Source organism: Oncorhynchus masou, chromosome 12, assembly GCF_036934945.1.
Source record: "Oncorhynchus masou masou isolate Uvic2021 chromosome 12, UVic_Omas_1.1, whole genome shotgun sequence".
Taxonomy (NCBI): Eukaryota; Metazoa; Chordata; class Actinopteri; order Salmoniformes; family Salmonidae; genus Oncorhynchus; species Oncorhynchus masou.
The window spans coordinates 51,093,857-51,106,742 of NC_088223.1; the positions used below are offsets into that span (position 1 = coordinate 51,093,857).

At 42.8% G+C, this 12,886-nt stretch overlaps 1 protein-coding gene across 2 annotated transcripts in view; it reads right to left on the bottom strand.

The window, feature by feature from the left end:
• Positions 1-917: 917 nt before the first annotated feature.
• Positions 918-12,886, bottom strand: part of LOC135550317 (zinc finger and BTB domain-containing protein 20-like) — a 35,273-nt gene continuing 23,304 nt past the window's right edge. For both annotated transcript variants that reach the window (XM_064980995.1, XM_064980993.1), the window contains exons 3-5: positions 8,618-8,798; positions 5,123-6,667; positions 918-3,852 (exon numbers count right to left, since the gene is read on the bottom strand). In XM_064980995.1, the coding sequence (XP_064837067.1) occupies positions 3,323-3,852; positions 5,123-6,647 (2,055 nt within the window). In that variant the 5' untranslated portion in view covers positions 6,648-6,667; positions 8,618-8,798 and the 3' untranslated portion in view covers positions 918-3,322. The remainder of the gene's footprint in view (positions 3,853-5,122; positions 6,668-8,617; positions 8,799-12,886) is intronic.

The following is a 12,886-nucleotide window of genomic DNA, read 5'->3' on the forward strand; positions in this document are numbered from 1 at the left end:
AAGCTTGATGTACTCATTGCGTGTTAGGAATATGGGACCAAATAATACACTTTTGACTAAATATAATACACTATCAGTGAATTCGTCCAAATACTTCTAATACGTTCAAATGGGGGGACTACATACATAGCGTGCTTTCATTTCTAAATGTTCAAACAGATATGTATGAAAATATGCTGGGGTATGGAGACAAATAAAACATGTAGATTCACTGTTCCACAAAACACGTAGGGGAGTGTATATCGTTTCCTCGGCTTTGACAACCACCAGCTTATTCAGTGACCAGATGGAGACTCTATGACATAATATGAAGACACCGCTCTGATGCATGCAGTAGGTCCGTTGGTTCTGATATGAGGATATCCGAACTTTGTGATCTATGTTAATTACAGTCCTCATCACGTCCTTGTTTTTCCCATTTGAAAGAGACCAAGATAGAACACAGTGAAGCTGGCGGGAGAGTTTTCTCAGGTACACCTTGCCTTTTCAAATAGCAACCAGCTGAATGAAGGTCACTAAAGCACTAGGCACAAAATGCCATATACTTCTTCCAATAGGGATTGCAATGTATTTACCAGTATCAATGTTTGATCAATAGATGTCTTCGTAAATGTGCATCACAAATGTGTTTATTAGCCCATGAGGGTTAGCAAAAGCTGCTTCTCATAGTACCTGCACTGCATATTGCAAAGGAAGCCCTACAGTTCAGGTATTACACATCCACTTGGGACACCAACAGTTTGATTATACAACACACACAAACACTCACACAGACATACAAAACACAAGAGACACACACTTGTGAAACAATTAACAAATAGCAAATAAGCTTCGTACAATCTCCCACCCACCCTCTTATTCCCAAAGAAATGTCTAAAACACACCTATGATTTATGTGTATAATTTATGTCCACGCACACTATATATAAAAAAGTTAGTTTTTTTGGGGGGGGGGTATCATTTGGCATGAATGCTTTTTGTATGAAAATTCAGCATCTGTTCTAATGTATGCAGTGCGATAACTGCTGTTAGAAGGGATTGACTTCTGTAAAGAATACATTAAAAAGGGTAAAAACAGAGAGGCTCACACGATGGTTCGGATTTGAATAAAAAATAAATGCTTGCACAAACACAGCACAAGTCAATACATATAGTAGCAAGCAATAACAAAAGCCAAGAAACGTTGAATTACCTTATCGAAAAATAGAACAAAAGCTATTCTAACACGTGAATTCTACAACCAAACATTCGATAAAAAATGATTATTATTCTCTAAAACTAAAATATCTCTGGTAACAGTAGTGCACTTATCGGTTTAAGCAGTGCAACATATATGCAAGAAAATAATGCAGTCCTCTTATCAAGCTTTTAAGAAATATTTTTTTTTTCCTTTAGAAAATGAAGAAAAAAAAACGAAAATCATAGAATTTAATTTCTTAAGTAAAACAATTCAATATTAAGCACAGGCATTTGAAGAAAATTTGCAATGCAGCACTTTGTTTTTATCTACAACTTATTGTTTTCAGACTGTACTGTAATTGTGGTTAGTTACGATCTCATCGTTGTAACTAACAAAAAAAAAGTGTCTACTCAAAAAAATGAGCAAAAACGTCAGATTGCAGTTGCAGGCAGACGTGTCTGTCTTATTTTGGATAAAATGCAAGAACAACAAGACAAATATCAGAGCAGAGCCTTTGAGTGACGTGACACTTGAACGGTATCCCCGCTCCCTACTCCCAAATCTATTCTGTACACACTTGTGTCTAGGTATCCGGTGAAAACAGGAATGTATCTTATTGTCTGGAAAGTCCATCTGCAAATTGTGGTATATTATGAAGTAGGCTAATTATTGACCCGGGTATATGTTATCATGCTTTATTTTGCCTCATGTCTGTCTTGTCTGCATGTCATGTCCGGACATGTCATGCCATTTGGGCCACCAGGTGGAGCTACGATTTCAGGAGTAGTGCATTTCATTTTCTCCACCTGCTCAAATAGCTGGGCCATATCCTTAGGAACAGGGTAGACAAGAGTTTTAGGTCATAGGATGATATTTCTGTCCAATGCAAGTTCACAGAATCATTCTCAATTCACCGGTAATCCATTTGACGGCTGTCTTAAACTTCCTTGGTAAATCATTCCATTATCAAATAATATATATATCTTTTTTTTTTTTATCATTTGAACGATAATAGTAATAATGACGAATCGCGTCGTAATCTACAGCTGATAACAGTCTGGTACACGTTGTGGGAGCAGCAATCATGATAAGTCTGCTGACATACTCAAGCCTGCCACAACTGCACATGTCAAATCCTCTTCATAGAACTAAACAATAATTTAGAAACAGATTAAGTCAAGAAGAACTTTCTTCTGTCTTCTGTTAATAAGTTATAGCCTGAACAGTCTTCTAAGATATTAGTGGCAGCGTATGCAAACGAAATAAACTCCTAACAATATTACTTTTTGTTTGTTTGTTGCTCAAATACTGTCTTATCAACAACCCTAATTTTGTCAACTTAACCTGAACCATCAAACTGCATGGACAGTAAAACATTAACCAAATAACCATTCCTATACCCACTCACAGGAAGTAACATTTCAGTACAATTAGTCAAATTGTACCTCCACAACAGCTGCATTTTAATCCCTCGATACCATAATAATAAATAAAAACCCAGTGTCAAATGAATTACTCTCCTTTTCTTATCCGACATAAGAAGGCAAACTTGTGACCAACGATATTTTTTAAGAGGGAATCTTTAGCCCAAGCCAGATATTTTTTTTTGTTTATTTGAAAATCATACCACAGTAAGCTTGGACGCCTATAGTGCCCAAAACGGTCAATATGGGATCACATTTACCATGTTAGAAATTCCATGGCAATGTTTGCACACGCGCGCACACACACACACACACACAAGCAGTCACGCACACATACAAATACACAAGCACACACATACACACATGAACACATACACTCATACAAACATATATCTATACTGTATATAGGTGTGTAAGTTTGAATTTGTGTGTTTCTTTCGTAGGCCTTTCGGTAGTGTTCAACACATAAATCAGTAATTTTAGGAAAGCATACATTTAGAGGCCTGTAGTAAGGATCCATCCAGTGGATCAATATCAAACTACAAAGCCTTAAGGCCACCATCTTGTTTTTCTTTTAGAATAACAACAAAAAAAACTCCTTTCTGGGAAACTTAATGTGCCAGTGTCTATACTCATTACTCTTCATGCCCCAAAATAAAAAAATCTAGTGCCATTTTTCTTTTTCATTCTTTTTTTAAAGAAGTGCATCTATTTGTACTTATCCATCGGAGACATGCATTCGCATGTGGTCATTGAAGTGCTCAATTTGGTCGAACTTGGCAGGACAGACGGAGCACACGTAGGTGGTCCCTTCTTGGCAGCTTGCCTCCGCAGCCACACCCACTCCTGTTCCGACCCCACCCCCTATTCCGGCGCCTCCGCTGACGGGCATGGCGAGGGCCACCACTCCGGCGCCGGGTTCGGGCACGGCCATGGGAATGGAGACGGGACCACCGGCGCCTGCTGCCCCCGACAGCCCTGTGACGGCGCCCGCTGTGCTGTGCAGAGCCATGTGTCTCTCCAGCAGGGTCTTGTGCGAGAACTTCTTCTTGCAGATGTAGCACTCGTAGGACTTCTCTCCACGGTGCAGCCGCATGTGGACGTTGAGGGAGCTCTTTTGGGTGAAGCGTTTGTTGCAGATGCTGCACTGGTAGGCACGCACCCCTGTGTGTGTGACCATGTGTTTGATTAGGTAATCCTTCAGGGAGAACGAGCGCCAGCAGATGCTGCACTGATGTGGTTTCTCACCTGGATATACACAGAAGTCACAGTCATTAGGAGGAAAAATGGGAGACAGGAAAACACAAAACCGTGCTAAACAACGAAGGACACCGACAGCGCAACTCGATTCTTCCAATGTAGCCTTGAAAATGTCATTTTGCAAAAATGAACGAGGACTGTGCCCGTCACAAAACAAGCTAAAACCAATGCCCTAACAAAGTTTGACCTCACTGCCAAGCAGCCATTGTTGATCGGCACACTCGTCCTCCATCTGTTTACAAATAAGTATCTCGGCTTGAATATATTTTTGAAAATATTTAAAATAACATAATTCTGCTCTTAACTGGAATATAAAGAGCCCGTTTATGAATTCTGGTAGAATTAGAACCCCTTCCAACGTCCTGCTCAGTGGTAGTTGCCATCCCTCTTTTTTTTTTACATGTTTAATATTTATGCACCAACCACCACCCACTGATAAAACTCTAAATTACAAATAGTAATCAATGTGTCATATTTTACAGTACTAGCTTCATTGGCAACCATACAGGACCTTAAGTATCACTCACTGTATTAATCAAATACAGAAATATCAGCGTTGATGCAGGCTGCCAAAGTTCATTTTTCAATGTGACAGAGCCTTAGAACTCATTTGTACCGCTCAGCTGAATCAAAATCGGGGATTGACATTAAGGTAGCCTAAAACTGATATTTCGGGTTCCTCCCCATTGTTTAAGTGAAGATAATTGATGGCATTTCTTTGTGTAAAAAACTAGGGCCATAAAATGCCAGAAATGTTCTGTCTTTCACTTAAAACATGGGGAGGAATCAAAAAATATCATATTTAAGCTACTGGAATTATTTGCAGTTTGGTTGTTTTCAGTTTTTTTTAAACTACCTGACCAATGGGGAAACCACAGAGCAGGCTCAACTTGCCCGACTGCCATGAATTCAATAAGGGGAGAAACCAGAAAGTTCACTCGCCCGGCCAGTAGGGGAACCCTTGATGTCAATCCCTAAAATGAATAGTTCTTTCATGCACAGAAAACCTATGTAATTTTCCTTATGGTAGTAAAATATTGGTTTGCTATTAGTCATCCATCAAGAAATAGCCTACATACTTCAAGCCACTAAACACAATAAATATTTATCCATTGCTACATGTTAACTTAAAGAACCATTCATTGCATTTGTGTATTTTATGTTTGCAAATGTACAGGGAAATTATTTGAACCACAAACCACTCATGGCAATATACTAGTGTTACATGCAAAATGGTAAGAGGAGCTAGTGTACTCACCAGTGTGCACAAACATGTGTTTGACATAGTTCTGTTTAGCAGTAAAGGTTTTAGTGCATAGAGTGCACTCATAGGGCTTCTTCTCCCCCTGTCCCATCTGGGCCGCCTGTTGCTGTTCCCGCGCTGCCTGCTGCTGTACCATCAACTGCTGAGAGAATGGGGGCATACAAGGGGGCGGCACGGCCACAAACTGGGTCTGTTGGCCTCCCATGGACTGTGGCAGGCTGAAGAGGAAGGGCTTGTTGTTGCTGGCCGACTGTGTGGCAAAGAGGTTGGGCAGGTAGGAGTTGCTGGCCGTGCCCATTACCTGGGTGTTGCTGGTCATGGTGAGCGGTATCCTCAGGTTGCTGGTGTGAGATTCGGCCTGGCGCATATAGAGTGGGGCACTTGGCAGGGACTGGGCCATGATTGGGTTGGGCAGGGGCTGCAACATGTTACTGTCGCTAGTGCCGTGGGATGTGCCCCTGTCCTCCGTCTCATGCATCTGCTCTGGGGAGGAGTCATTGACATCAATCTGCACTGGGGTCCCCTCGCACTGTTGCCCCTCTCCAACCCCTTCCCTCCCAAAGCCAAGCAGGTACTGCTGCTGATCCACGGAGTCTGGCTCAGTACCGATGGAGGAGCTTACCCCTGAGTCAAAGCTTTCACCCTTCGGCTCACTCTCCACACCCTCTACGTGTTCTGTGTCTTCTGTGCACTCATCCATACCATAGCTGCTGTACTCGTCCTCTGCCTCCTGCTTTATGTGAACGCCTCCTGTCTGTATGCGTACCGGTCGGGGCTGCTTGCGGCAGTGGGTGGTCTCAGGAGTGGATAGGAAGCGTTCCATCTGCTGTGACCTCTCATGGATGCGGGTGATCCACGGCGGGTCCTGGTCATGCTGGTCCTTCTGCGTGCCGAGGGCTGGGTCGTAGCTTGTTGTCATACTGGTTACGTAGTGGGAGCGCTCACGGGTTCCATTCTGCAGTGAAAGGCCGGAGTAGGAGTAATGCGATGTGTACGCACGCTCTAGGTTCTGCTGGGACGTGGCCTGCATGTACACTGACTCTGCATCGCTGCTGGGCCCAGAGGTGCCTGACTCAGGTGTGCCCCGGGGTGTCTCCTGCCCAGAGTCTCCTGGGTTGACAGGGAACCCCCCTGGCCCGGCCAGGCCCACATTCTGGGACACGATGCGGGTGCACTCATCGATGACCGTTTTGATCTGCAGGATGCTGGCAGCAGTGAGGATCTGGAGAGCTTCCGATTGGGAAACCCGCAGGACCCCGCTGTACATGAAGTCTATCAGCTTCTGGATGGACTGCACCGAGACCACCGAGGGGACCTCAATGTCACTGTAGCCCAGGAGCAGCTTGTCCTGAAAGAAGGGGCTCCCAGCGGCCAGCACGCAGCGGTGGGCTCGCAGCATGCTTCCATGGATCCGAACAGTCACGTCACAGAAGTGCCCGCGGTTGCGCTGCTCATTGAGGGTCTCAAGTACAGAATTGCTGAAGTTGTGGAGATTGATGTTATGAATGCGCTCGGTCATCCCCTTGCAACTGATGTCACCTGGAAAAAGAAGAAAAAAAACACCAAACGTTTTAAATGATGACTCAATCTTTAGAAATGTGGGCCACATGATGAGCAACAATCTCATTTAAAAAAACGTGAAATTGATTATCAACTACATTTTGAGAAGCAACACAGCTGCACTGTTGTAGGGACATAATCACGATATTTAGCACAGATATGCCCAATTTAATCCACTTCAACATATGACCTTTCCTATCCACCCCATGTGATTTCCTCACATTGCGGTGGTCATCTTATTTGATGTTCTTTCATCTTATGTTGGCATTTGATATTGAAACAATCCTATCAGTCGAGGTAAACTGGCTGGTTCGTAGTTGGATGAATGTCTGCACAAAACAGCACGACAAAGGATCTGTGGGGCAATAGCGAGAACGACACAACCAAGATGGTTCCCATCCAATTAGTTTTGTTCCTATCTTTACAAGTCTGGTGATATATTTTCTATGAGACTCCAAACCCCCAGTAGGTGGTGGTGTGGGTTTAGACTATAGAGCCTCGTTCGTCAGCCGTCAGCGTGCACTGTGACGTGGTTCCTAACTACCCTACTCTCCGGATGTCAGGACTTACACAGCTAGGCTTAAGCCGTGTTTAAGGTTGTATTTGCGCCTGTCTCCTTTGCTAAAATGTAGAAGGCAAACTCACTAACGGAGTGGTGACTGCCCTAAACACAAATTGTACATAATAAACTACAAATATAAAAAAGAAAATGGCTCAGCTATATTTCCCACGTTACAGTATCGTTACAATTCACACGTTGTTAAAGCTCTTCTTAGATATCTACATGTAGAATTAACAAATTGCTACAAAACAACACACGACTTACTTGTTGAATGTTTTACTGTTACCCCGGACATTTGTAGATCAGTTCAACAAGACTGGATATGACAATGACAATCAATGGCATCCAATCGCTTTGTCCCTCCACACGTGGAAGCTAGATTCATTGAGTGGTGTAAATGGGGCGTTCTACTATTTTACCATTACATCTCATCTCAACGTAACATCATCGATTTTTCTTAACCTCATCTGTATCAAACCACGAAATATGATTTTGCATTAGTCCTCCAGCAACCAGACTCATTATTACTCTCCTCAACAACAACACAAACGAATGGCTGCTCTGTGAGTCTGAACACCTGTTCCTACAATCTGTATACGTTTTACATATTTTCATTCATCCACATAACCCACACCCGGAGCACAAGGGTTCTTAAAACCACTGCTATAATACAACGCCTCTCCCTTTACTCACTGGGTACATACTATACATCACACACACACACACACACACACACACACGTTTATTCATATAGCACCTGACCCCTTTTCACTACTATCACCCTTGTAATTATCTTATGCTTAGCAGTAAAACCACAATGAAATTAGGCTACTTTACTATGCAACCATGGTGACAGAACAACAACAAAAAACCCACCTCCCCTTGATGTTAAACACGATCTATCTAGATAATGTATATTCATGGCCACGCCTTGCTTTTAGGTCAACAAAAGGAGAGCTCTCAAGTGATTACCTTTGACCACCTGTCAGTGAAGGTGAAAGCCTTGTATCTAGGTGACTATTTCCTATAAAAGGTATTATCGAAGACATTCTATCAAAAACCAAGGGAAGGACTAATGAATACTACTTATCATTATTAGTTCCTGGGAAACCACATATGATCGTAAATCTATATAAATAAATGAAACAGAAAATAACGAATTCACAGAACAAACCAAATCACATCCATTAGGCTTACTACAATCAGAAACAGAAAAATGTTAATGATTGCAACATGCAAACCAGATTTGGCATATATGAATAAAACCCTATTCAATGTCTGTTTTAATACATGCGAAACACACCCATGCTGCTAGTGTAGCCTAACTATGAGGGGCACTCTCCGACTGACCACAGAAATATACTCACACAGTCAGATGACGCTTGGTTGGGAAGATGTGTGTGAGGCTGGTGATGAGGCACGGGACACACTGCTACAGGTTCCTGGTGGAGGTGGCTGAGAGAAGACCAGTGCTAGGCAATACCTTCCGTCCTCTCTGCTTGCCTCTATCACAGGTCGCTCTGCCACAGTGGTCTCTTCAATACCGCCCTATAGAGGGAACAAGAAACTATTCAGAAATCAAAATGCTCATTCTGAGGCACAAGTGTCTGACCTTTGATACGTAGAGACCGACTCCAGCGAATGCTTTCGCAACTTACAAAAGACAACTGGGGAAACGTTGAAGTGGTGACGTTGGATGCAATGCAATGGATGTGTTCAAATTTCCAACGTAAAGAGTGAGTGGACCTTCTAGACTAATACTCTAGTGGACAGTTAACCGCCAACTATACGCCAAGGTTGGAAATCACGTGGCCAAATCTCTTTTCAGCCGTTATCTAAACCACTGGTCAGTGAACCACACAGGAGATCCATCCACCTTTCGGTCTGATGTACCCACAATTATATTACATCTCCTCGTATCATATTTGTCAGTTCTGAATAAAATGTCAAAGGCTATAGACATACTGTTATGCTCACAGTCCGATCGTTATCAGAAAAGCATTTAGAGACCAGAAATGTCTACAACCTGCCTCGAGCGGACCTACAGAGGACACAGGAGCTTGAATCAATGTAATAAAAGGTTGCAACAATCGCAAAAGGATAGCTCTCCAATATAAAAGTCTCCAACTGGATAGTGCGGTGTGTGTGTGTGTGTGTGTGTGTGTGTGTGTGTGTGTGTGTGTGTGTGTGTGTGTGTGTGTGTGTGTGTGTGTGTGCGTGCGTGCGTGCGTGCGTGCGTGCGTGTGTCGTGCGTGCATACCAAGGCCGTACTGAACGTGATTTAAAATCCCTGGTTTTCCCAGTCCCTATGTCTTGCGCGTAAAAATCGTCTCTCTAGGTTGCAACACTCATTACCAAGTTCCAAACTGCTCCTGGAAGCAATGTCAGAACAGGAACTGTTCATCGGGAGCTTCATGAAATGGGTTTCCATGCGCAATGCCAAGCATCGGCTGAAGTGGTGTAAAGCTTGCCGCCATTGGACTCAGTGGAAACGCGTTCTCTGGAGTGATGAATCATGCTTCACCATCTGGCAGTCTGACGGACGAATCTGGGTTTGGCGGTTGCCAGGAGAAAGCTACCTGCCCCAATGCATAGTGCTAACTGTAAAGAGGAATAATTTGGGCTAGTAAAGGGAAATCTTAATGCTACAGCATACAATGACATTCTAGATGATTCTGTGCTTCCAACTTTGTGGCAACAGTTTGGGGAAGGTCTTTTCCTGTTTCAGCATGACAATGTCCCCTGTGGCACAAAGCAAGGTCCATACAGAAATGGTTTGTTGAGATCGGTGTGGAAGAACTTGACTGGCCTGCACAGAGCCCTGACCCTCAACCTCATTGAACACCTTTAGAATGAATTGGAACACTGACTGCGAGCCAGGCCTAATCACCCAACACCACTAATGCTCGTGGCTGAATAGAAGCAAGTCACTGTAGCAAAGTTCCAACATCTAGGGGAAAGCCTTCCCAGAAAAGTGGAGGCTGTTATAGTAGCAAAGGGGGGAACCAAATCCATATTAATGCCCATGATTTTGGAAAGAGATGTTCGACAAGAAGGTGTCAAATACTTTTGGTGATATATATATATATATATTTATTTGAAGTTGGGAAATTTACAGACACTCAACCACTAACAAATTTCTTGTTATAACAAACTGTAGTTTTGGCAAGTCGGTTAGGACATCTACTTTGTGCATGACACAAGTAATTTTTCCAACAATTGTTTACAGACAGATTATTTAACTTGTAATTCACTGTATCACAATTCACAATGGGCCAGAAGTTTACACACACTAAGTTGTGCCTTTAAACAGCTTGGAACATTCCAGAAAATTATGTCATGGCTTTAGAAGCTTCTGATGGCTAATTTATATAATTTGAGTCAATAGGAGGTGTACCTGTGGATGTATTTCAAGGCCTACCTTCGAACTCAGTGCTTCTTTGCTTGACATCATGGGAAAATTTAAAGAAATCAGCCAAGACCTCAGAAAACAAATTGTAGACCTCCACAAGTCTGGTTCACCCTTGGGAGCAATTTCCAAATGCCTGTAGGTACCATGTTCATCTGTACAAACAATAGTATGCAAGTATAAACACCATGGGAGCACGCAGCTGCCCTACCGCTCAGGAAGGAGACACGCTATGTCTCATAGAGATGCACGTACTTTGGTGCGAAAAGTGCAAATCAATCCCAGAACAACAGCAAACGACCTTGTGAAGATGCTGGAGGAAACCGGTACAAAAGTATCTATAGCCACAGTAAAACGAGTCCTATATTGACATAACCTGAAAGGCCACTCAGCAAGGAAGAAGCCACTGCTCCAAAACCACCATAAAAAAGCCAGACTACGGTTTGCAACTGCACATGGGAAGAAAGATCGTACTTTTTGGAGAAATGTCCCCTGGTCTGATGAAACAAAAATAGAACTGTTTGGCCATAATGACCATCGTTGTGCTCGGTGGAAAAAGATGGAGGCTTGCAAGCCGAAGTACAGCATCCCAACCGTGAAGCACGGGGTGGCAGCATCATGTTGTGGGGGTGCTTTGCTGCAGGAGGGACTGGTGCACTTCACAAAATTTATGGCATCACGAGGAAGGAAAATTATGTGGATATATTGAAGCAACATCTCAAAGCTTGGTCGCAAATGGGTCTTCCAAATGGACAATGACCCCAAGCATACAATGACCCCAAGTTGTGGCAAAATGTCTTAAGGACAACAAAGTCAAAGTACTGGAGTGGCCATCACAAAGCACTGACCTTAATCCTATAGAAAATATGTGGGCAGAACTGCAAGGAGGCCTACAAACCTGACTCAGTTACACCAGCTCTGTCAGGAGGAATGGGCCAAAATTCACCCAACTTATTGTGGGAAGCTTGTGGAAGGCTATCCGAAACGTTTGACGCAAGTTAAACAATTTAATGGCAATGCTACCAAATACTAATTGAGTGTATGTAAACTTCTGACCCACTGGGAATGTGATGAAAGAAATAAAAGCTGAAATAAAGCATTCTCTCTACTATTATTCTGACATTTCACATTCTTAAAATGAAGTGGTGATCCTAACTGACCTAAAACGGGGAATTTTTACTAGGATTAAATGTCAGGAATTATGAAAAACTGAGTTTAAATGTATTTGGCTAAGGTTTATGTAAACTTCCGACTTCAACTGTAAATATCAAAAGTGGTGTTACTATGGCGTACCATATTAGGAGCTTATGATCAGTAGCACTTGACAAAACTTTCGGAAGGTAAGGGTTATCACGAGCGGTTAGATGTTCTTTACCATTCCGCCATCAGATTTGCCACCAATGCTCCTTATAGGACACATCACTGCACTCTGTACTCCTCTGTAAACTGGTCATCTCTGTATACCTGTCGCAAGACTCACTAGTTGATGATTATTTATAAAACCCTCTTAGGCCTCACTCCCCCTATCTGAGATATTTACTGCAGCCCTCATCCTCCACATACAACACCTGTTCTGCCAGTCACATTCTGTTAAAGGTCCCCAAAGCGCACACATCCCTGGGTCGCTCGTCTTTTCAGTTCGCTGTAGCTAGTGACTGGAACAAGCTGCAACAAACACTCAAACTGAACAGTTCTATCTCTTCATTCAAAGACTCAATCATGGACACTCTTACTGACAGTTGTGGCTGCTTTGCGTGATGTCTCTACCTTCTTGCCCTCTGTGCTGTTGTCTGTGCCCAATAATGTTTGTACCATGTTTTGTGCTGCTACCATGTTGTTTCATGTTGTGTTGCTACCATGCTGTGTTGTCATGTGTTGCTGCCATGCTATGATGTTGTCTTAGGTCTCTCTTTATGTAGTGTTGTGTTGTCTCTCTTGTCATGATGTGTGTTTAGTTCTATATTTTATTTTATTGTTAGTTTATTTTTAATCCCAGCCCCTGTCCCCACAGGAGGCCTTTTGCCTTCTGGTAGGCATTCATTGTCAACAATAATTTGTTCTCAACTGACTTGACTAGTTAAATAAAGGTTAAATAAAAAATAAACAGTCAAATCATATATACCATAACACATAAGGCATTCATGGAGAAACACAACAAGGCATTCAGCTACACCCAGCATGTGATTCTCAGGTTTACAGAGACTCTAAGCTATACCAGTTTACAGTG